The 25,657-nt window shown below is 35.3% G+C and overlaps 2 protein-coding genes and 1 non-coding gene across 3 annotated transcripts in view; 1 reads left to right on the forward strand and 2 right to left on the reverse strand.

The window, feature by feature from the left end:
• LOC111050705 (glutamyl-tRNA(Gln) amidotransferase subunit B, mitochondrial) overlaps positions 1–12,001 on the reverse strand; it is a 29,542-nt gene extending 17,541 nt beyond the window's left edge. The window contains exons 1-7 of the mRNA XM_022337059.2: positions 11,822–12,001; positions 9,953–10,100; positions 7,502–7,615; positions 6,924–7,093; positions 6,049–6,197; positions 2,287–2,522; positions 136–321 (exon numbers count right to left, since the gene is read on the reverse strand). Coding sequence (XP_022192751.2) covers positions 136–321; positions 2,287–2,522; positions 6,049–6,197; positions 6,924–7,093; positions 7,502–7,615; positions 9,953–10,100; positions 11,822–11,883 — 1,065 coding nt within the window. The 5' untranslated portion in view covers positions 11,884–12,001. The remainder of the gene's footprint in view (positions 1–135; positions 322–2,286; positions 2,523–6,048; positions 6,198–6,923; positions 7,094–7,501; positions 7,616–9,952; positions 10,101–11,821) is intronic.
• Positions 6,401–6,518, reverse strand: LOC120352567. Its single transcript, XR_005571924.1, has one exon. It is a non-coding gene; the product is annotated as a U5 spliceosomal RNA (small nuclear RNA).
• A 320-nt stretch (positions 12,002–12,321) lies between the features above and the next one.
• Positions 12,322–25,657, forward strand: part of LOC111060353 — a 33,412-nt gene continuing 20,076 nt past the window's right edge. Inside the window, exons 1-3 of the mRNA XM_022348018.2 lie at positions 12,322–13,007; positions 15,689–15,889; positions 16,807–17,082. Of these exons, the coding sequence (XP_022203710.2) occupies positions 12,873–13,007; positions 15,689–15,889; positions 16,807–17,082 (612 nt within the window). The 5' untranslated portion in view covers positions 12,322–12,872. The remainder of the gene's footprint in view (positions 13,008–15,688; positions 15,890–16,806; positions 17,083–25,657) is intronic.

A 25,657-nucleotide genomic window follows, 5' to 3' on the forward strand; every position in this document is an offset into this window, starting at 1 on the left:
TGTTTTATTCTATGGTATAGTCTACTATGATATAAAAATCGAATTCTCCAGTTGGAAACATATCTAACGGAATTTCTATTACGAATTTTAATACAGATACATCAAGGAAAGGATGATTTGAATCAGTAGACTCACCACCAAAGTGAAAACATCCTGAGCAGTCAACTTGTAACTCCTTAGGCGTATTCTCATCTCAGCTGGTAGTTCAGGCAGAGTTTTCTTCAACCTTGGAGCGGATACGATGCTATTGGAAGAGCTTTCTTCTTTTGTAAGTTCAATATGAAGAGGTGGAAGATTCGGCTCAGGCATAAAACGATAATCCTGAATGGTGGAAAGTAGGGTTTCAGTCAGAGATGATATGGGCAAGATGAGATTTCTACGTATACACGATTAAAATTCCAAGGTGAAAGAAGTATATTTCAAGAAAAAATGAATAGCGAAAAGAAAATTGGTCATAGCATTCATGAATTATAACAGATAGAGTTTAAAGTACATTACAGTAAAGTGTTTGTTTACTTTTATTGTAAATTAGATCTAAGATTCATTCGGCATGAATATTTCGAGCTGAATTCAAGAAACATACAAGAGGGTAACACTTTTAGAATGCAAAACATATATGTTTTTTATAAAATTTTTCCATAAATAGTATTCAATATTTTACCAGAGAAAGGTTTCTATAATCTCCAAAGTTCTATAATCATTCCAGTTACACTGATCAGTGCTATTGAGCATGCTAAAGGAGCTTTATAATATCGAATATCCCTAGATATGTAAATTGAATATAATTTTCCCAAAAATAGAGTCGAAAGAAGTCATACTTGTAAAAAATTATACAGCGAATTCAACTGTAAGAAAATCTTTCCTTATGTATTGACTATTTCAATATTTGTATCAAATTCATATTTAGTATTCTTGTTTTTAATCAATTATTTGTTCATAGGATGAAAATTCATCAAGGTATTCTTTTAAAATGTGTTTCGATTTTTTTATTTTCCTTACAGAAAGATTATGTGAGTATGCATAGGTGCACATCATTAATTTAATTTATTGTTTGTTTTAGGATGATCTATATTTATTTATTATATAAAAACGAAATGGCTTTCGTGACTGACTCACTCACTCGCAGAACTAATAATCTACCAGACCAAAAACGTTCAAATTTGGTAGGTATGTTCAGTTGGCCCTTTAGAGGCGCACTAAGAACGGATTTGGAAAAATTTCCAAAGATACGCCCAAAATCTGCGTTTTCCAGCGTTTTATAGCGTTTTCTCAGCTTTATCGAGAACAAACGAACAGAAAATGTTCAAATTAAGTACAGAAGCTCAGCTAGGGTGTAATAATGTTGTGTTAGAAGGAATTTGCAATAACATCAAAGATACGCCCAAAATTAGCGTTTTTTAGCGTTTTCTCAGCTTTATCGAGAACAAATGAACAGAAAATGTTCAAATTTAGTACAGGAGCTCAGCTAGGGTGTAATAATGTTGTGTTAGAAGGAATTTGCAATAACGTCAAAGATACGCCCAAAATTAGCTTTTTCTCGGCTTTATCGAGAACAAATGAACAGATATGTTTAAATTTAGTACAGAAGCTCAGCTAGGGTGTAATAATGTTGTGTTAGAAGGAATTTGAAATAACGCAAAAGATACGCCCAAAAATTAGCGGTTATTTTGTGTTTTCTCTGTTCTTTCATCAAGTAATAGACAGAAAATGTTCAAATTTGGTACAGAGGTTCAGCTAGGGTCTAAAAATATTGTGATGAGGTAACTTTAATATTTCATCAAAGATATGCCCGAAATCAGCGTTTTTCCAACGTTTTTCTCAGCTTTTCTGCGTTTTCTCAGTACTTTGACTTTTTGATGGAATGCTCAAATGAAAAATGCAGGCGAGCGAAGCGAGCCCGCTGATCTTATTTTTGGCCGCCCCCCGGATAGACGGATATGGCGAGCGAAGCGAGCCTGACGGCTAGTATAGTATAATATTCTATTCTTGAGAATGTTTAAATTAATCGATTAAACATTAACAATCTTTGATTTAACACAAAAGTATTGTACTTCTAGAAACTTCGAATTCTATGATGTTTTACAAGACGAAATTGAACAAACCGAATTTTGAAGAATACGACTTGTATTCACTGTAAAATGATTATTCAGCCGACGCTATTCAAAGAGCAATTTACACACAATTTTCGGTAAGAAATAGATTTAAATTTGTTTTACATGATGTTCAATGTGAAAAATCACATTCATACAAAACAAGATGGAAAAACAAATCACTTATGGAATATACCTGTTTCATTTCTTTGTCTCGCATTGGTACAGTACTGTTAGTTTCAGCATTCCAAGATCGTGTCTCATTAGCAACAGTTTTCCCACTTTCTAACACTGAAATTTGTCGATCGATTTCAAAGTCGATAGCCTTTGCCACTGCTCTGATGCTGCCAATGTTTTTTATTTCACTTCTTGTACCTAGTGGTGTGTCAGGTTTGTGCACTGATACATTGGCATCAACGCGAAGACTACCTTCTACAAAGTCAAATCAAAGTTAAACAGAATAGTATCTACAATTATGTTATACATTTTATTTTCAGTGAAAAAATTATATAAATATTGAAAGAAGAGACTGAAGATGATGAATATTACAAGAAAACTTGTTACAACAAACTGCTACTACAAGTTGACTAGTAATATAAAATACGAGAAGCTCAAAATTAATTTTTTGCTATTATGTAGTTATTAGATTCAACACAGTACAAAAGTTCAAATTCATGATTTTGATGGATTAGACAAAGAAACGCAAGCTTTCATGAATCTTCAAAATAGTAAAAACAAGCTCAACTTCTTCATTTTAATGGGTCAGACAAAGAAAATCTATTTCTATTTCTCTGTTCTCTTTCCTATGAATCTAAAACATCACGTTCAGAGAGCTGAACAATGACCTGAATGTTCTGAAGAAGTATTTTGCTGACTGGAAACTCAGGCCAAATCCAGCTAAGACACTGACCACGGCATTCCATTCCATCTAAATAACAGAAGCTAATCGTCAACTCAATCTTGTCTTCTGTGAGGAGAGAATAAATCACTGTGAGGCCCCTCGCTACTTGCTAGTAAAGCTGGATAAAACTCTAACCTTTCGACAGCATCTTGAGAATCTCAAGAACAAACTGAAGAGTAGGAACAAAATTATAAGTAAACTGGCTGGTACAAGCTGGGGATGCAGTGTGAAGGCTCTAAAACATCTAGCCTGGCACTAATATATAGTGCAGCAGAGCACTATGGGAGCACAGCACTCATTCTAAGAAAATAGACATCACCCATCATGAATGAGACTATGAGGAAAATAAGTGGAACCATGAGACCCACTAAAACTGAGTGGTTGTCTGTCCTATGCAACATTGTTCCACCAGCATTGAGAAGAAAAAAGAGGACTTATCAGTTGATGAGCCGCCGCTTATCCTCCAGACAAGAGCTCCCACTAATCAAGAATAATATGCTGAATCCACCCCTTACAAGATTGAGGTCTAGGCATTATCTCCAACGCAAGTTGAGAGACAAGATTTTAAAGAATTGTGGCGGTAGGAATGGTTTCAGGTTCAGGAATGGATTTGAAGAGGAAACTGTGATGCAGGTTGAATCACTTTCGTACATCTGCAGGCAGGTGTGTTCAAGCACAAACTACTTAGGGCATAGCCACTGGCCACCCACTGCACCTGTAAAGATGTGCAGACGATGCAGCACTTGCTGGATGACTGCCCACTGTATTCCTATGAAGGGGGACTCAGGGGTATTCACCTGGCGGATGAGCGAGCCATGTCATAGCTGGAGGAGACTGTGGGAGAGCTTGGAATCTGAACTCACAAAAAGGAAGAAAACCAGACAAGACATATTTATGTTGAACACTATTACCCTATATGTACGTTTTGGTTTTGATTATTAGTTTGTCAATTTGTTATTATTTGTGTATTTTATTGTTAACTGAACTGGGCCTGGAAAAGCTTAAGCATATACAGAGTGAGTCATATGTATGGGAACCCTTCAATAAGTTGGAGACTGTTGTAGATATAATACTGTTACTTTCAGGATAAGTTATTGGTCAAATACTCTACCTTTTGACGTACATCTGAATTTCAACCCCTCATAAGGGAAGTTAGGAGTAGTAACTCGAATATTTTAAATGTAAACACCCATTGTGTAGTACATAATATAAAGGCCTTATTAAAACAAAAACGATGGCATCGTTAAAAATAATCTATGATACTTGTATCCAAAATGGCAGCTGATTGAATTTTTAGTTTTTAAGGAAATTAGGGGTTGTAACTCAAATATTTTATATTTTAACACCCATTGTGTAATACATAATTTTGAAGATCTTTTTAAAACGAGAAAGATTACATCAATGGAAATGTTCTATGATACTTTTATCCAAAATGGCGACTGATTGAACATTATCAATTATTTATTTAAAAACTATAACTTCAATCAGCTGCCATTTTGGATAAAGGTATCTTAGAACATTTTTATTGATGTCATCTTTCTTGTTTTAGGAAGGCCTTTAAAATGATGTATCACACAATGGATGTTAACATTTGAAATATTTGAGTTACAAACCCTCATTTCATTAAAAACTATATTTATTTAAAAACTATAACTTCAATCAGCCGCCATTTTGGATACAAATATCATAGAACATTTTTATCGATGCCATCTTTCTTGTTTTTGAAAGGCCTTTAAAATGATGTACCACACAATGGGTGTTTACATTTAAAATATTCGAGTTACAACTCCTTACTCCCCTTATGAGGGGTTGAAATTCAGTTGTACGTCAAAAGGTAGAGTATTTGACCAATAACTTATCCTGAAAGTAACAGTATTATATCTACAACAGTCTCCAACTTATTGAAGAGTTCCCATACATATGACTCACTCTGTATATACAGAGTGTTCCACGAAAGGTGTAACAGCCGAAGACCATACATTCTACATTGAATTTGCAACAAAAAATGGCCAGTAAAATTTTCTTATATTGACCTTAGTTTTCGAGATTTTTCAATATTTTTGAAAAAAGTCAATAACTAGAAAACTATCAGTTAAAATCTGATTCCAAGGACATGGTTGGAAAGAGGAAGAAATGTCTAATAAGATTCATATAATTTGTTCCTTTATTTCATGTTTTGAACTTTTTATGAGCGTTCAAACTGTTTGAAATTTGGCTTTGAACTCGACCAATGCACTTTTTTCAACTTTGAACGCTCATAAAAAGTTCAAAAACGTCAAACAAAGGAAGAAATTATATGAATCTTATTGGAAATTTCGTCCTCTTCCTAACCATGTCCTTGGAATCAGATTTTGATTGATAGTTTTCTAGATATTACCGTTTTCAAAAATATCGAAAAATCGATATATTTCGAAAACTAAGGTCGGTATAAGAAAATTTCACTGGAAATTTTTTGTTGCAAATTCAATGTAGAATCCATGGACTTCGGCTGTTACACCTTTCGTGGGACACCCTGTATATACGTACCAACATCGTAGCTAGCCTCAAATAACTAGGCAGTGCCTTTCACGAGTTTTCACTGTCTGTTTTGAAATGGAGAATTAAAAGAATGATTCCATCTTCAAATTTTTGGGTTAGACCAAATCTTATAATTCCTCTTATCTATGACAAGCTAAGATATTATTTGGAGAAGTGCGGCCTCAAAGTATCACTAATATGACTTACAGTATAACTTCACATGGAAGAGCTATTAACGATCGAGGTTAAGCAGCAGGTGGTTAAAGATAGACGTATTTATATAAGATTCTTAAAAATGATCTTAAACAAGAATGCTGTTTGCCTAGCAACCAATATAAGGAATTAATCAGAACTATTAAATAATAGACAAGTATAGCTATACTAGTATCATAACTAGTATTCATAAATTTCTTTTTTTATAAAAAATTGTATCAATAACTCCTTCCTACAAAAATTTGAAACGAACATATTCGAGCTGAATAACTCTGTTATCATGAAATGCTCCATTTGAGCACAAATAATGGAATAATACTAACTTACCTTCCATTTTGCAATTACAAGTCCCCAGCAGAGTGAGAACAAGCATTAATTCCTGAACGAGAGCAGCCGCCTCCTCTCCATTCGAAAGATCTGGCTCGAATACTATTTCCATCAATGGAATGCCAGCTCTGTTCAAGTCAACCAGACTCCTGCAAGCAAAATTAACTAACATAAAGATAACACTGTTTTCAGACATGTTACAGTATTGATTAATGAATAAATAATTCAAAAGTAGGTTATATTGTTATTTATTTTATTATTTTTACAAGAAAACACTGACCGGGAGAGAAGAGCTAAGGATATTCCTTGTACCATTCCTCTGCTAAATTTAGAAAACATTTAAAAAATGCAAAATATTGTTCTACTCAATATTCAGATTCAGATTAGACTCATCGCAATATGTTCCACTCAACTGAAATCTTTGGTGAAAGGAGAAAGATTTATTCGAAACTGAAGTGGTACCAGAGTTATATCATAAAAATTTAGAATATGTTTAATATACATATCATTAACATTTGAATTTGAAATTCATGAAAATAGATCTCTTATGAACAATACAACTTATGGTGCTATCATTTTATAAGTTCACATTTACAAGAATTAGTTTGAAAGATTAAATTCAAAATTTTAGTTGAATGATAAATACCGTAAATTTCTCAAGCTCATTAATACAGATCAATCTTGAGTTTTCATTTGATTTCAGTGCACTATATTCATTGAAATATAGACAAGAAAAATTTACAAGTTTTACTCTGTAACTTGAATAAATTAAAACATCACATCGGATTAATTTAAGAATTTTTTTCAATATTTATGTTGACTGATCGAATAGACATAGTCATATTAGCTATTAGTAGATACAGACAGATAAGAACCTTTGTCTCTGTTCATCATGTATCGATTTTCCACTGTCCTGCTCCAACTGTATCTGATGAATCCTGGAGCATCGTTCAAGTGGAGGATTATTTCCACTTTTGAATACCTCGAAATGGAAAATCCCATTCCTCGCTAACGGCTTTCTTTGTTGTGTAATCTGGTACCCTGCCTGAAATGGTAAAAATAGAAATAAAATCGTCTGTTTCAAAATAGCAATTTTCTTTCTAGATTCTCAAGTTTTTGACCATAAAAAATGTGTGATTCAACTATTATAATTCAAAGATCTGATTTTGTAATTGAACAAGTTTTTGATTGCTGTTTCAGAGAATTCTAACCAAGTGCCTGTTGACATTTTTTCATATTTCTCTCTTGATTTGTTATTTGGTTAATGATCATTTGAATATAGTGGCAAATGCATTAAAGCTTCAATCACTTTATGAAGAAGATGACTTTTTCCACAGTATATAGGAAGGAAAATAACAAACAGGATTTAGTATACAGAAGGACAAACACAAGTAGCAAGTAAGAGGTGGACTGTAGAAAAATATTTTCAAGTATCATGAAATATAAAACTTACTGGTAGATCAGCATAGAAATAATGTTTTCGATCAAAGAGTGAGACTGGGTTTATTCTGCAATTTAAAGCAAGAGAAGTCAGAATTCCGTACTCAACACACCGTTTATTGAGAACCTGTAAAAAATGAACACATTGAGAACTTTTGATTCATTACAAGCTATTCAGTGCGTGGATTGAAATTCAAACAAGGAATGAATGATGAAAAGAGATGAATGGACAGATTTGATTGGTTTTAAAAAATGCATTTTGAAGCTCTTAGCTACCAGACAGAGTACCTGGTTTAAGCATCATCATCCAGGAATAACAATGTAGTCCAGTTAAATAGTCGTTTTCAGGAAACAGACCCGAAAGAATTTTTCTCGACGGTTCTATATGTATTTTGGGGCGCTGAATTCGAATCTGAAAGTTGCTGACACGCCACAGGGCGGCTTCACCCCCAAAACTTCGGACTTTTTTCAATTTTCCCATTTAATCTCGTAAACCTTGAGTTTGTCAAGAAAAATCATTCTTGCCAAATTAAAGAGAATAAAAATTCCAATTTATTGAGTGATCGCGCAGGATTCTACCATTTTTGGTTCCGGAGCTACGAATTTTCAAGAAAGGTTGTTTTTTAAGGGGTATTCAAAATTATGCAAACCTACCACTTCTACCCTATAGAACTTGGATATTTTTCTAGTATAGATAAAAAACCACACATCACGTGAAAGAACAATTCATGTTGAGGATTCCTTAGAAATTTTCGAATTTAGTAGTGGGGGGAGGGGGAATACACCCACAAATAGAAAATCATGTTCTACAGCCAAAATACAAATATTTTTCATTATATTTCAATGCCTTCCTAACAAAAAATACATATTTCGGCTGATATCATCTCACGAGGGTTATTTTCTATGAGAATCACCCGTTAGAAAAATCTAATCTCAGTATTTCCTAGTGGGGGGTACGTCAAGGATCAGAACTTTAAACACTTATTATTTTTGAAAGAATGATCAATCTCCTCGTACTACAGCTCATTCTTCTCAGCTCGTCAAGACGGTTCAAAATCATGTATCATAAATTAAACTTGATGAAAAAATAAAAAAATCCTCTTTTAGTGTATTTCAGCCCATATACACAGAAAAATGGCCAATTTCTATATTCAAAACTGTGTATCTCGGTAACCGGAAATGATAAAAATGGTACTTGGCCTTGATTTGAAGAACAGAATCTCCTCTTTCATGTGAGGTAAATGAATTTTGTAAAAATATAATCGTGAGGTAAGATACGTTTAATTAAAAAAATCAAGAAGTTTGCGATATTTTCCTCATTTTCACAGTCTCGACAGTTTTTCGTTAAAAAACAGTCATGCAAGATGGATTTAAGGCAACGTAGCTTATAGAGCATGTAATTCTCTCTCATTTGAGACCAATCGCAAGTTTCTATTGCATATCTTACTTGTTTTAGAGATTATTGAATAACAGTAGTATCGCAGAAAAATGAGAAAATGAAAATAATTATTTTTTCAATTGGATGTAGCTTATGAACGTAATTGAAATCAGAAAAACGATCTATGGGATCGAAAAGAGGAGAAAATTCTCTACAACCTTGACTACTTTTTGGATTTTTTATCTGAAGTGTTTCACAAGATACACAACTTTGAATATGCGAGACTGTGGAAGTGATTAACAACAATTTTTCGCATAATATTTAAAATTGCGTATCTTGTGGAACACTTCAGATAAAAAATCCAAAACGTAGTCAAGGTTCCAGAGAATTTTCTCCTCTTTTCGCTCCCATAGATCGTTTTTCTAATTTCAACGCCGTTCAAAAGTTACAGCTAATTAAAGTTAAAGTTAATTTTTTCTGCGATTTTACTGTTATTCAATAGTCTCTAAAACGAGTAAGAAACATGATGGAAACTTGCGATTGGTCTCAAATGAAAGAGAATTACAAGCTCTATTTGTTACCTCTACATTTCATGTGACTAGTATATTGTGGGAGTTGAGATTTATTTGTCTAATAATGAGATTTTATTATGTCTTGGTTGTGTAATCTGGAACCCTGCCTGGAATGGTAAAAATGAAAAATATATATATAAATAAAATCGTCTGTTTCAAATTAGCAATTTTTTTCTAGATTCTCAAGTTTTGCACCATAAAAAATGACTTTATGTTATAAAGTCATCAAGTTGAAAAGTTTTGTAACTAGTCGCCATGCAATATAATTTATTCACTGATTAATATAGTGTATTAATTGATAGATGTATTGAAATAACTCATAGAAGTCGGAAAAACTGAAAAAGTAATTATGAAATTATACTTTGCAATGTAATATGATATGAATGGATTGAGAAGCATACATAAGGAACATAAGAATAGGATTTACTCACAGATAGGGATTTAAGATACGAAAGGTGTCAGAGTTATGACATAGCAATATTATATAGATTGAGTGAGAATATAAAAACCGCACCGGTAATGTTCCTGGAATTGAAGCATCAAATAGCGATACGTGGTTGTTAACGTGTCCAACAAAAGATGTTGAGGCACCAGAGAACAATTTAGAAGAAGTGTTAATTTGAGCATGAATTTCCAAACCAACAACTCCTTTCCACTTGCTCCTGAAAATGAAATAAATTGAATTTCAAGGTTGCTCTTCTTTTAATAGCAAATCAATTATTATTTGAAACTATTTGACATAATTTGAGAATTAAAAATTCGAGTTAGTGAAAATAACCATGATTAATCAAGGCTTCATCTTTCGATAAATTACAATATTTATCTCTGTTGTATATCCATACTTTTTTACTAATGAAAAAAAACTTCAATTTGAAAAATGTTAAATTTTGTAGAAGTTTCCACAGTCTGATGAAAACCCACACCAGGTCATCAAAATGATCGTCATTACCAATAGCAACTACATTTAAAGTGTTTTTAAAATTGAAGTTTTACAATTTATCAATAAAAAGATGTAGATTCTACAGGTGATGCGCTCTTTCCTTTTATAGATGAAGTGCTGAATTCTGTGGATGGAGGATCCAGGGTATGTGGCCTGATTGCCGATCTTTCCAAAGCTTACGATCTTGTGAACATTGAAATTTTATTGAAAAAAAATGAAATTATATGGATTTGAAGGCAAGGTTCTGAAGTGGTTTGTACATCGTACTTTGATATCAGCGGGTGGAAATACAGTCTCACTCTTTTGTGTATCAGTCAGGATGGTTACAGGCAAGGAGTGAGGTCCCTCAGGGATCAGTCCTTGGTTCTTTGCTTTCCCTCCTATATGTTAATGACTTGCCACCACACCTTGAACCAGCACACTGTTTTGTACGCTGATGATTTTATTGGAAAGTAACAGTCAGCATGACATGGAGTCTGAAAGTAGAAGAGCTCTTCAAAAACTAGAAGAATGGCTGGCCTTAAATATGTTGGTACTTGAATTACAATAAGACTATGCAGATTCAATTCAGGACGGCTCGGGAAGCAGTATTGGATACGAGAGATGGTAACATAGGTTCAGCAAACAAAGCAAAGGTACTTAGAGTGGTGCTGGACTCTTAAATCTCTTGGCGACCTCATTTAGACCAGCTAAAAAGCAAACTCAACTCGGCAGTATTTATTCTTAGAATCGTGAAGAAATTGCTAGATACAGGAACGCTTAGAAATGTGTATTTTGCTGTGTTCCATTCTCTTCTTTTATATGGTGTTGTAATTCAGCATGGTTTCCGTATGGAAGATCCACAACCTCTTCCCTCTCAACTCTGGTTGTTATTATAAATCAGGCTTTCGTCGTGAGTCAGTGGAACTAATACTGGGTGACTTATGAAAGGCATTCGATTGTTTGCCGCATGACGTTCTGCTGAGAAAGCTTAGAAGGTATGTAGTGGTCATGCATAGAGTTATTTAATGGTTCTCCAGCAGGGTATCAGCATGATGGGTTCTACGACCGAGGAGAAAGCAGTGAAATATGGTGTCTCCCAGGGCCTCCTTCTGTTTATCAACATAATTATAATTACCCTAGTCTGGATGGTTCAAGCTTGCTATTCACAGATGATACCACACTTGTTTGTCGTGGAAATGGAATTCTTAAAGCCAATAACAAAACTAAAAACCTTTTTGAGGAGGCAAAAGAATGGTTCTAGGCTAACAGACTGTTGCTGAATGAAGGGAAAACTCAAGAGCTGATGTGAGACTTGTTTGACCTCTCTCTCTTGTCCTCTGACTATCTTTTTCTTCAGTCTGAAAATAACAGTTTTTATTAATCTTTTAAAATTATGTAGACATTAAATCTACTTTGTTCTAATATAATGAGACTTAGTATAGATAAACAGATTTTACTTACTGACTAGATATATTTCTATTTATAGTCTTGTTATTGAAATACTTGATAGCAATCCTCTTCATAATTAATAAGCAATTGAATTAAAAAAAAATTATTACATTCTAAAACTTATTTAGCTGCAATGTGATATAACCTCTAAAAATAAACATGATTTTGAATTTGGTCACTTGGTCACAGTATACATACAGTACGGAAACTTGGCTAGTACCCTGACGCTAAAATCCGCCATCTTGTTAGGAAGCGCCGCATTGTAATAGTATTGATGGTAGGTTCGGATCACTTCAATGATCCGGATCAATTGATCTCGTTCACTGCTACGAGCCAATCAGAAGACCAGGATTGGAACTTCCCAAGGTCACGTGACGTGTTTAGTATTGGGGTCATGTAAAAAGCATTGGTTAGATAGGCGATTGATTACAAGTTTCCATTCTGTACCTATTCTGTGACTTGGTGCGATAGCGTCCGTAGCCCAGTCAGCTGACGAGCTGACATTGTATAACAAAAATGTTGAACATGCTATGACCTTTAAAATGTAGCCTATATAATACCTATTTTTCTAAAAAAATATCAAATTATATAAAAAAATGAATTATTTTCAGTCCCTATAATTTTTATCACTATTATTGAAATATATATTAATAAGAGTTAGAGACTTTTGCCATTATTATTTCAGAGGTCAGAGATAGCAGACGAAAACATGGAAAATGTACAGAATGGAATTGGATAGATAGAAAGTTCTCGAGCTCAAGTTTTCTAGCCTCTCTATTTGCTATAATTGTATTTTGTTTTTTACAAATTTAGGCAAGGGTAAAAGCTAAAAGGTACAACTATTTGAGACGTGAAATGTAGAGGTTAGGAATAGTATTTTGAAGTTGTTTAAGTTGATATAAATTTAATCACAAAGATCTTTGAATATTGTGGTGGTTGAGATTTTTCAAACCGTTGAAGATAAGGATAACATCTATTGAAATATTGGTATCGGCATGCTTGGCAAATAATTGCATGCAAGTTTATCTGTCCATAATTCTCGGATAAGTATTTTTTCATTGTAATGGCTATTTGCTTCAGATCATTCCCAAACCGATTTATTACAGTGAATGTGAATAATTTCATCGCTACCAGAAAACACGTGCATAGGACGGTGTCATCAAGGGATTATCCAAATGAATCTTATGGCTTGAACAAGGTACGTTATTCAAAACCTGGGAGTATAAGTTTTAAAAGAATTTCAATAATTATGTCTTTACGACGCCAAGTTTTAATTCTATTTTGGTTTGTTAATCTTGGCAAAATGTTCAAGGCCTTATCGCCGGTACAGAATGATGAATTTTTAAAAATAGACGATAGTAACTTTTTTTTTATTTGAAAAATAGATCATAAAATTAGTGTATACATTATGTATGTTTAGGCAATTAATAAAAATTAACAGGTTCACTGATCCTGTTATTGGATGTTATATTGACAATAAGTAGTTATTTAAATAGTCTCTTAAAGAATCAAGTAATTCACTCCCAAAATACCATAATACCTATCAATCAACAATTTATCACATCGTTTAAGGATTAGTTGAAGAAAAATAGCGAAAAATTGTATAGATATTTATGATTTGTTTTGCTAACTTTATTGGGAACTACCTGAGTCCTATCTCATGCATAGTTAGGCTAGGATTAGTTGGGTCAGGTTTGGGATAAACAGGTTAAGTAAAGCGTGATTAGGTAATGCTTGCTTTGCTTTCGTTAGATCAAGGCCCGGTTGTCTGACTATGTCTAGTAAGGTTGGTCTGGATTAGTTTAGACCAGATTGGGTATGGTTACGTTAGGTCTAGTAAGGCTTGGTTTGGGTAGGTCCAATTAGGTATGGTTGGGTTAGATTTGGTTAAATTATGATAGAATTGGTTAGGTCACGTTGAAAGGATGGTTTGGTGAATAGGTTTGTTTTTAATTTAAGACAGATTAGGCATAGTTAGGTTTCATTAGAATATGTTTGGTCAGGCAAGTTTTAGATTGGTTTGACAATTTTTTTAAAGCTTCTCAAACCAATTGTGTTAGGAGCAGAATAAAATGTGGTTGACAATACCAGTCTGCACTATTCAAACATGAACTCTTTTACAGCTGAAATAACTTACCTCACTTTCTTGTTTTATTTTCAAATCTTCATATGTACTACGGTAACCTCTAAAATTTCTACATATTTGGCCAATTTATTAGCCACAGAAAATAGCAAATAATAATTATTGAAAAGTTTGATGCGTGTATTTTTTCATTGATCCCTTGATAAATAATATCACTTAATATTCGCTTATCACTTATTATTTACTGTACCTCTTAATATAATTTATTATATAATTTTGAGTAAAGGATATTAAGTGGCTGAACATTTTTCCTTCAGAATTCATTATTCTACAAAATCTAATAGCTCAAAATACAGCACCTATCAATCACAAAGTAGGCTAAACCTCTTCAAGAGCAAAAATTGCACATTTTTTGCAATATCTCAAAAACTATCAAAGTTATGAAACCGTTTTCAATTGATTCCTCTTCAAAATTGGACTACCTTTTTTTAAACCTATAGAGTCCTTTGAAATCGACAACAATGTTATACATGGTTGAACTCCTCTATATATTTGTAATCCTTATGATATTGAGATAAATTTATTTGAAAAGTGTACAATTATATAACTCTGTCAATGAGACTTTAGTGATCTTGTAGCTGTGTGAATTTTTATCGTGAGAAATTTTTTTTTCTGTTGAAACAGAACACAATTCCTTGGGAAAGAAAAATGCAAATTTGAAAAATAATTTTATCACCTGAAGATTCTGCTTACTTGCGTTCGGGAAGTCTCAAATTTTATGCAGAGTTGAGGAATTCTCCTGGAACTGTATTTCCGTATTGATGGAAAATGCTCTGGTATTTGGGATTTTTCAAATTTGCATTTTTCTTTCCCAAGGAATTGTGTTCTGTCTCCACGTTGTCCGTCGTCTCGTTGATATAAGGGGAACATAATTTGCTTGGAAATGATCAGTTCCAGTCCAGTCGCGAGCCAATCAGATTGAAAATCCAGAGGTAGCCTTGGGCCTCCAGGGCTCAAAATTAACGTGTTTAATTTGTTAAAATGTATTATCTTCCTCCGTGAATTAATGTGTTGAATTAGTTCATAATTAGTTAGAGAAGTGAAATATCTAAATGTTTAGTGATATTATCAGTGAGTCATAAAAAAATAGTTCACTGACAATCATATTTGAATAGCCTAATAGTATTAACAACTATGAAAGTCATTATATTTGTCTAGTATTATAAATTTGTAATAGTAAAATGAGTCAAGTCCACGCTATCTTCGTGAACAGTTGGAATTGCAAATAAACAGTTAGAAAAATTTTAAAGATAGTTTTCTTGGCTTATAGAATTTGCAATGACGGATTCTTTGTTATCAAAATTTTTGGTATTAGTTCCGTGAATAAAATTAAAAATTAAAATGAAAGTCCCATGACTCTTCCCTTTAGTATTTAGAGATCTCTCTTCAACCCCCATCTGGGGCGGTTACATATTTATGTAGGTCTCATTACTGGATTACACGGTATTCTAAAGTGCCCCCATTTTACTAAATTGGATGGTATATATTCTCATTTCATCAATTCATCATTGAAACTACATATCGATTCATTCAAGTCCAAGTAAATTAAATAAATTCCAAATATTAAACTTTTTAACCTTCAGGCCTAAGTTACTCTTGAACTAGACTTGTAATTATATTGCAATTAGTTTATTTTTATTTGGTTTGCTCTCAGTCCCAAAATTATAGCTTCTATGAAGGATATAATATTGTTCATTATTAGGTAAATAATAACAATTCATGTACTTTGTTTTCAGCACACCGAGGAAAATTGTACTGTGAGTAATGCATGTCTTTTTGACACTGTATTCAGTGATGAAATCATCGAGTCCCGTTGTACCAGAAATATATTTCAATGTAGCAAGGTACTGGCGCAACCAAACTATACTGCTTTGGCCAAGGAAAAATGTAAAATTCCCGACGATATCATTTTGTGGAAGACTGGCATTGGATCAGAGGTAAATATTTAAATTTTAAATTATTTCATATTATTTATTCAATTTCGCAATTATTCAGCTTGTCTCTCTCACATTTGACATTCAATCTTGGTTGTTCAAAACCCATTCAATCTCCAGTTTCTTTATAATAAGAACGATAATCTAGAACTAACTGTTCAGGGATTGACACTCACAAAAATAGTGTTATCTACAGAATGCATTATTACTGAAGTTGAAAAAGGAAAATGTTTACAACTTGATAAATAATTTTATCATTTTTCAGTTGCTAAGGGTCAAATATAGTGAAGCGGTGAAGGTAGCTGAGAGTGTTTTATATCTGAATGACTCTGCATCCTTCTACCTTCTACCTACCTTCACTGCTCCACTATGCTTTGAACATTTGAATACATGCATTAATTTCTAAAACTATCAGTCACCTTCTCGTCTCCGCTACCCTCTGCCTTCACCGCTTCACTGTGTTTGGGCCGTAAGAATTAAGAAATTGAAGAAAAATTAATTTTGTCATTGAAAATATGAGATTCAGTTCAAGATAGATTTATAAAAATACACTATAGTAGTAATAAATTAATCACCAAGCATGGTGGTAGGTAAGGGAAAAATGAAGTTGATTATTCAGCATACATCAATTGAATGTGGAGTTCATGAATAGGACTTGATGTCAATTAAAGAGATCTACTCATGACCACAACTTTCATTTTACGAATCAGATGAATCACATGAGCACAATTTTTTTATTTTATGAACCAAAAATTTATGACAGAATTCATATCAAATGTAAAAATGTGCTTTACCAGCGTTTTTCAATTTGATTTTTGAAGGCTATAGCTTATCTGAATTAAGAGTGCTATTATGTTGATGTTTCTGTGAAATGCTACTCATTGTACTGTTGGAGAAACTAAATCAACGTGATTTTTCAGGTGATGAAATTGACGAGTGACAACTACAGTTCTCTTTCCTCTAACAGTGTTTACGTTCGTTCAAATCAAAATAATGTAATGGATTTGTATAGATCCTACGTATCCGAAGCTAATGGCATATCTCGTGAAAATTTGGAATGTGTATTGAACCTTTCTAGTAGATTGAATATGAGCAGTCAGCAAGAAATGCCCAATTCCAAACCATCAACACCCTATAGGGATTCGAAACCGTCGATTGATCAGCTGGAAAATATTCAGCAAGTCCTTTCCAAAGACGTAAGTAACCGAATTAATTCTACTACATGGAATTTTCACTAATTTATCGAAGCTTAGTACTATTGACTTACTTTAATGAATGTATTTAATAGACCTAAATCTTTTCCTTTGTTGAGAGTTGAATAAGCAATTGGTAGTATTGCAATCAGTGGGGGAGCTTCCTATAACTAAAAGGGGAGTCCGCTTGTCTTTCAGAGAGTATTTTTATTCAAAAGACAAAGAAGAAAATGGAGTATGAAGCAACTTCACCAGATCATTACACTCATCCATTATTAAGAAATAAGAAATTATGCTGAAAGTTCAACAAAAAATTAAAGATAAATCTGAAATTGAAAAAGCATTTAGTTTCATTATAGTTGAGTAAACCAAAGCAAACCGCCAAAACCGAGTTGTAGCTTAAGAACAAGCCAAGAGTGTTACACGAGCCACTAACCAACTGATTTATTTGAAATCTTCAAATTTTGAAAAGCATCGACGATCGATGTTTGAAGACAATTGCTTCGATGTCGACCGTTCGATACATCGTGATCAAGACATCGATACGGAACTCGAACTATGAACCCAGCCTAGACTAGACTCCAAGAGCCTAGACTCCAAGTCCTACTACATTGCTATGGTGCTACTAGACAGGCCATTACGCGCATTAATCATGGGGGAGGACCGCGCCGCAGCGTAACAGTGCTACTTATCCCCCTCCCACCGCCGCATCTATGATCGTAACCCCCAAACTATATATATCATTGGATTCAGCAAGAAATGGCCTACAACGTTTATTGGGAGCCTTTTCCTCTAAGTCGGCTAATTATTTGAATATTCGAGAAATAACAAAAAGTCCATAATAAAAAAATACATTTTTCGAGATATTTTATTTTTTTACGGAAAAACTATGTGGTTTATCGCAAAAATGTATAGGACCACATTGAAAGCCAGTTATGTGCACATGATATTGAGAAAAAATTAAAAGCTGTACTATGAATAGTAACTGCAGGACAGGCGATTTTATAAACGCGCGTTTTTTACAACTTACCCCCCTCCCCCCCAAGCTGTCGACCACCCTGGGACGTGACGACATCGAGTTTCATATACACTAAAGACCCCCTAACAATAATCCGTCGTTTAAAGTCAAATTCTCTGCCTCTCTCATGTATGCTCAATGTAAGCCAGCGCCTGGACTATTAATGGAAATTGAAATACAATCTTGAAAAAATGGTACGTGTGCGGCTGTTTCCTGTATTCCAGGTGTAAAATAAATTATCTAGTGTCAATAAAAGAAAAGTAAAAAAAATATGATGCATTAAAGTATAGCCTATAATAAACTGGAATGAGCATTATAAATAAATTCAGGATTTCAACATGCTTATTTTGAATTGACTGTAGTAGGCTACAATTGAACTAACTTTATTCTATCTTATATTTATTGTGCGCAGATATTACTAGCCTCTACGTCATACAAATTATTTATAATATTTTGAATTAATTGATACAAAAGTTACATGTATGAAAATTGTGAACATTGTAGACTACGTTAATAACTTACAGTAAACTGAACTTACTGAGCCAACGAATTAATCATTACAATACAATTCAATCACTCACCAAAATGGAAGATTTTGCGTTAAATAATCAATATGTGAATATAGTTTGAGATAGAAGTGATCATTCAACTTCCAGTCACGTTTATAATGTTTGTCAGCCGACTAACTGTGAGAAGAAACGACCGAGCAACAAAACCTAATGGGTAATATAAATAAAACCAGAGCATATAGGTAGCATAAGCATTAGGTAGAAGCATCAGCATTTGCTTATTTTCATATGAATAAGCTTTACCTTATACTCTTACCTTATGCTCCTGAACTCTGGAGCAAATGCTCACGTGTTTTAAAGATTTTTCATCTCCTTTGTGGCCTTACTTTGTTTTTATAGCTCACGTAAGCGCTAAATATGCAAGTATATACACCGCTTGTGTTTGGTCGTCTGCTCTGTTCTCTATCCATGAATTGATGGTCCGGGCGCAAATGTGATGAATAAGGCACTCCGTGGTCATTTTTGGGTAACAGCCGTGGAAGATGTCTCAATTTCTTCGTTAGGTCTAGCATAATAAGGATCGTGATGATGATAAGTCGAAATCACAGGCAAAAACCTCGGAAACAAGATGACCGCCAAAATTTTCAGGGTTTTGCTATATTGCTTGTATTTTAATAACCGTTCAAGATATTCAATCGTTTTTCTAGACGAAAATATTAAAATAAAATATTTATTCAATAAAATATTTTAAAACCCTTCCTCTACAATTTTCTTTTTATAAAATTTTCCACTAAAACACCATGCCATCTGCCATGCCCAATAATGATTGCCCAAATGATGATTTTGATAGCTCTTTAGCTAACTACCAAGGGGGCTTTCTTGAAGGAAGTCTTTCTGTGTGTGCTTCTATATATTGATGAATGGGGAGATGTGGTTTTCCCTGCAGAGTTGACCATGTTCTCAGTAAAGCACTCATTCTTCTTATGTGTGGGGGGACAATGTTGCTTAGAACGGGCAGCCATTCCACTGGAGTAGACTTCAAGGTACCAGTTATTATACGCATTGCCCTGCGCAGCTGAGTGTCAACTTTGTTGGTATTGCTACTCCTAGCCCATGCTGCACTGCAATATTCGCCAGGTGCAAAGACAAGTGATAGGGCACTAGTGTGCAACACATTTGCAGAAGAACCCCATGTAGTGCCAGCTAGCCTGCTAATCAGGTTGTTTCTTGTCTGGAGTTTTTGATCAGCCTTTTCTAGGTGTTTCTTGAAAGTGAGGGTCCGGTCTAGTGTCACACCAAGATATTTGGGTGATTCCTCACACTTCAGCAACTGCCCCCTGAAATGGATCTTTGGCACATAGGCCTAACGGGAATGCTTATTGTTCACATGGAATGGTGTTATAACCGTTTTGTTAGGATTGGGTTTTGGCCGCCATTCCTCAAAAAACTTATCCAGCCTATCAAGGTCTCCAGTTAAATCCAGTTCAGCTTCACTAAATCTACTTCTCCCAGAAAGGAGTGCTATATCATCTGCATAAGTGAGCACCTGGGACTTCAACTCAGGCAGATCAGCTATGTATAGGTTGAATAATATTGGTTCCAGTACAGAGCCTAGTGGTAATCCATCTGATAGCCTTCTCCAGCTACTTTCGCTTCCTGAAGAGAACACCTTGATGTACCGGTTGCTGAGGATTTCACCAATGATGTTAATCATTTTGAGGCTTGGGACAATCCTTGAGATTTTGAGAAGGAGGCCCTTTCTCCATACGGTGTCATAGGCCGCAGATAAGTCCAGGAATGCAGCAATGCTTTTGTCACCCTTGTCAAAGCCAGTTTCAATCGCAGATGTTAGAGCCAGCACCTGGTCCTCACAACTTCGCCCTGGCCGGAAACCACCGAGCAACAAAACCTAATGGGTAATATAAATAAAACCAGAGCATATAGGTAGCATAAGCATTAGGTAGAAGCATCAGCATTTGCTTATTTTCATATGAATAAGCTTTACCTTATACTCTTACCTTATGCTCCTGAACTCTGGAGCAAATGCTCACGTGTTTTAAAGATTTGTCATCTCCTTTGTGGCCTTACTTTGTTTTTATAGCTCACGTAAGCGCTAAATATGCAAGTATATACACCGCTTGTGTTTGGTCGTCTGCTCTGTTCTCTATCCATGAATTGATGGTCCGGGCGCAAATGTGATGAATAAGGCACTCCGTGGTCATTTTTGGGTAACAGCCGTGGAAGATGTCTCAATTTCTTCGTTAGGTCTAGCATAATAAGGATCGTGATGATGATAAGTCGAAATCACAGGCAAAAACCTCGGAAACAAGATGACCGCCAAAATTTTCAGGGTTTTGCTATATTGCTTGTATTTTAATAACCGTTCAAGATATTCAATCGTTTTTCTAGACGAAAATATTAAAATAAAATATTTATTCAATAAAATATTTTAAAACCCTTCCTCTACAATTTTCTTTTTATAAAATTTTCCACTAAAACACCATGCCATCTGCCATGCCCAATAATGATTGCCCAAATGATGATTTTGATAGCTCTTTAGCTAACTACCAAGGGGGCTTTCTTGAAGGAAGTCTTTCTGTGTGTGCTTCTATATATTGATGAATGGGGAGATGTGGTTTTCCCTGCAGAGTTGACCATGTTCTCAGTAAAGCACTCATTCTTCTTATGTGTGGGGGGACAATGTTGCTTAGAACGGGCAGCCATTCCACTGGAGTAGACTTCAAGGTACCAGTTATTATACGCATTGCCCTGCGCAGCTGAGTGTCAACTTTGTTGGTATTGCTACTCCTAGCCCATGCTGCACTGCAATATTCGCCAGGTGCAAAGACAAGTGATAGGGCACTAGTGTGCAACACATTTGCAGAAGAACCCCATGTAGTGCCAGCTAGCCTGCTAATCAGGTTGTTTCTTGTCTGGAGTTTTTGATCAGCCTTTTCTAGGTGTTTCTTGAAAGTGAGGGTCCGGTCTAGTGTCACACCAAGATATTTGGGTGATTCCTCACACTTCAGCAACTGCCCCCTGAAATGGATCTTTGGCACATAGGCCTAACGGGCATGCTTATTGTTCACATGGAATGGTGTTATAACCGTTTTGTTAGGATTGGGTTTTGGCCGCCATTCCTCAAAAAACTTATCCAGCCTATCAAGGTCTCCAGTTAAATCCAGTTCAGCTTCACTAAATCTACTTCTCCCAGAAAGGAGTGCTATATCATCTGCATAAGTGAGCACCTGGGACTTCAACTCAGGCAGATCAGCTATGTATAGGTTGAATAATATTGGTGCTATATCATCTGCATAAGTGAGCACCTGGGACTTCAACTCAGGCAGATCAGCTATGTATAGGTTGAATAATATTGGTTCCAGTACAGAGCCTAGTGGTAATCCATCTGATAGCCTTCTCCAGCTACTTTCGCTTCCTGAAGAGAACACCTTGATGTACCAGTTGCTGAGGATTTCACCAATGATGTTAATCATTTTGAGGCTTGGGACAATCCTTGAGATTTTGAGAAGGAGGCCCTTTCTCCATACGGTGTCATAGGCCGCAGATAAGTCCAGGAATGCAGCAATGCTTTTGTCACCCTTGTCAAAGCCAGTTTCAATCGCAGATGTTAGAGCCAGCACCTGGTCCTCACAACTTCGCCCTGGCCGGAAACCAGCCTGAGTCACTGGGACAACAGTATTGATAATCGGCTGTAATCTATTCAGCAAGAGGCGCTCAAAAAGCTTGAAGACAACACTAAGAAGTGCGATTGGCCTATAGCTTGCAGGGCTATTTGGGTCTTTCCCTGGTTTTAGGATGGCAATAATTTTTGTTCTTCTAAAAATAGCAGGGAGAGTGCCATTCCTGAGCATTTCAGAGAACATTCCTCTTAGCCATCTGACTGCACCTTTCCCGCAGTGTATAATAAATTCGGGGAGTATCTCGTCAATGCCTGGTGCCTTTTGTGCCTTCATCTTTCTGACAGCAATCTCCATTTCATCTGTGGTGAATGGATCCTCCAAAGCACCAGCAGGCAGATCTTGGATTATACGCTTTCTTTGTTTCAGAGACTTGCTCACTTTGCTTCTGTTTTCCTTGATCAGTTTTCCTCTAGTCAATTGGACTAGGTGAGAGGCAATTTCATTAGGATCAGCTCCATTCCTTTTCCTGGAGTTGTTAGCTGCAGATCCAAGCTCACGCAATAAGGACCATGCCTTGATGCTTGATTTTGTAAAGTCCAGAGATTCTACTTTCTCAGTCCATCTAGCTCGCCTTGCACTATCAAGAACTCGAAGGAGCTCTTTGGCAGTTTCTTGGTCTCCATCCAATTTATACCTGTCATACAAGTCAGAGCAGTGATTATCCCATCCCGGAATATACTTTTTGTGGAATCCTCTTGGGATTGATTTCTTTGCAGCTGTCAAAACTGCACCTGTGAATCGGTTGTAATTCTCACACTTGGGAGGGATCCATCTCACAGTTGCGTCAAGTACAGCAGAGAATTTCTCCCAGTCTGCCTTTTTCAAGTTCCATCTTGGCACTGGATGTGACTCTATAATGGGAATTTCCAGCCCATATGTGTAAATGATGGCTCTGTATTGACTTCTTGGAAAGTTCCTTATTTTAATAGGCTTTATATGATAAGATGTTAGGTCAGCACTTTGGGTGCTGAAACATAGGTCTGGATTGTAAAATTGGTTCCATCTAGCTGACAGAAACGATCCGCCCAGTTCAGGATCATGGATAAGTGACAAGTTGTTAGAGTCAGCCCAGTTCTTAAGCAAGAAGACATTTGAATCACTGTTATTGTACCCGCAGTCAGTATGGTGGCTATTGAAGTCTCCTAACGCCAACCAAGGTTGCTGAAAAGTTTGAAGAGGGGGGTTTGGCCAGGCTATTGATGGTGGTTTGTAGACATTTGAGATGTTCAGGTTGTTTACTGTTATTGTTTGGATGAATATGCCATATTGTTCTGAACTGTGATGTTCTGAACTGGCCTTTGCCTCAATAGATTCTCTCACATACACCGCTATTCCATACTGGGCATGGTTTACAGCATCTACCAAGTTTAATCCGCTAATTTTCCCTCTGGAAAATAGATCTTGGTCATCAACAGTATGCGTTTCCTGCATTGCAAGCACATCAACCTCCTCTTCCTTTAACATTACTGATAAAAATTCTGATTTAGCTTTGCTCAAGCCCTCTACATTGATTTGCATTATTTTCAGTTGCGAGCCCAATTTGAGGCCTTTGTCACAGTCCTGAAAAGAACTATTTGAAATTCCATTTGTTTTAATCATGATCGCACCTTCTTCCAAGTTTGGTATTCGATTGGCTGACATAAATGATTGCTCTTTGTAATGGAAAACGTGTGATGCGAACAATCCTATTCCTTAACTCTGCGCAGTTTATGGAAGTTTGTCATTCAGTATATAGTGGATCACCGCCAACCAAAAACCATCACAAACACTCCCGCCAAGGGGTCTCAAGGATGTATCCCAAGATTAAAATGGGAAGGTGTTTAAAACATCCCAGTGGCAGTTGTTCTTGCCTGTCCGCTATGGCGGGCTTGTATTCGATTCAGTTCCCTAAATGCTGGTCTCCATCCTGCATTTTGGTATCCAGGCGCACCACGTGGAGGCGCTTCTAGCTTCTATGGGAAGATGGTGAAGATGTTACTTGGAGAAAAACTTCTGATCTAGAACGAATACAACTGCGCCCTATATGATATTAATTTTATCTCAAACGTTTCATTCGTCGGGTTAGTATAATAAGGAAATTCTCTATTGATAATAATTGGTCACAAACATAAATTATTAACATATTATATGCTAATAAACAAACATACATTATTTACTAACATTTTTTTATTTAAAAATGCATTATTTACTGCTAACACAATCTAAACAATAACCTTCGTAAACTTCAGCAGTCATTTTGATTGAGGGTTGATGATTGTTGACCATTATGATTGTTGTTCTGAAGTTGGTCATGTATGGATGCACGTGTATGTTTAACGCTCTGAAGAATTTTAGAAAAAACCCAGGCTCTTGAGACTTTTTGTTTGAAATAAATTAAATTATTCAATTAATTCTCTACGTTTCAAATGCGATATGTATACACGAATTGAATTATCAAAACCAAAAAAATTCTCGACTTAAGTAGGTACCTCGTTTACAAGAGGTCAGAGGGAACACTAGTTACATATTTCAAGTATGTTTCTTAACATCATCAGTGTTCTGCCGTAGGACAGGTCCATTGAATGGGTAGTATTGAGCTCTAGTGACCCTCCGCCGGTAGGCAAAGCTAAATAAGAGGACTGAACTTAATTAACTTGTACTCAATTCAATTCAATTCAATTCAATTTATTTATCCTTTTTACAACATAGTTATTGTACAAAGTAGTTATGAAATAAATAACTTAAAACTAAAACAAAATAACTTAAAATAGCAGGTTAACAAAAACACGGAAGGTCCCTGCAAAGGCAAAGCCTGTACGCAGGGGCCGAGTGTTACAAAAAACTACAGAACCAAAGTGAAAGCATAAAACAAAAATATAAATTATAAGTATGAAATTTGTATAATAAAAAATCTCGAGAATACAGACAATTAACAAGAAATAATGAGCTTATTTAAGAGAAAAAAAGAGTTGAAAGGTGAACAGTTACAAGAAATCGAACAAATCAGTAGAGTTATGCGATGTGATCCATTGACTTATTTCGTTAGAAAGATTTCTGGTCAAATTGTTAGAGATAAAATGATCAGGTATTACGTTAACAAGTTTATGGACAATGTAATTGAACTGCCTTCTACAAATGGATAAAACTGTATGATGAGATTCGAAAGTGATGGATGAGGGACGAAGATTGTACGGTGATAAACGGAGATTGAAAATATTACTATGCTTATTCATGTAGATTATCAAGTTTTTCGTGTGAAGCTGCCTGACAGTCAGCACATTCAGTTCCCTGAAAAGATTGTCACTAGGGAAACGTCTGGGCTTTCCAAGAATTGCCTTTAATAAGGTCTTCTGAATAACAATTATCTTATT

This window comes from Nilaparvata lugens, chromosome 7 (assembly GCF_014356525.2).
Source record: "Nilaparvata lugens isolate BPH chromosome 7, ASM1435652v1, whole genome shotgun sequence".
NCBI lineage: Eukaryota > Metazoa > Arthropoda > Insecta > Hemiptera > Delphacidae > Nilaparvata > Nilaparvata lugens.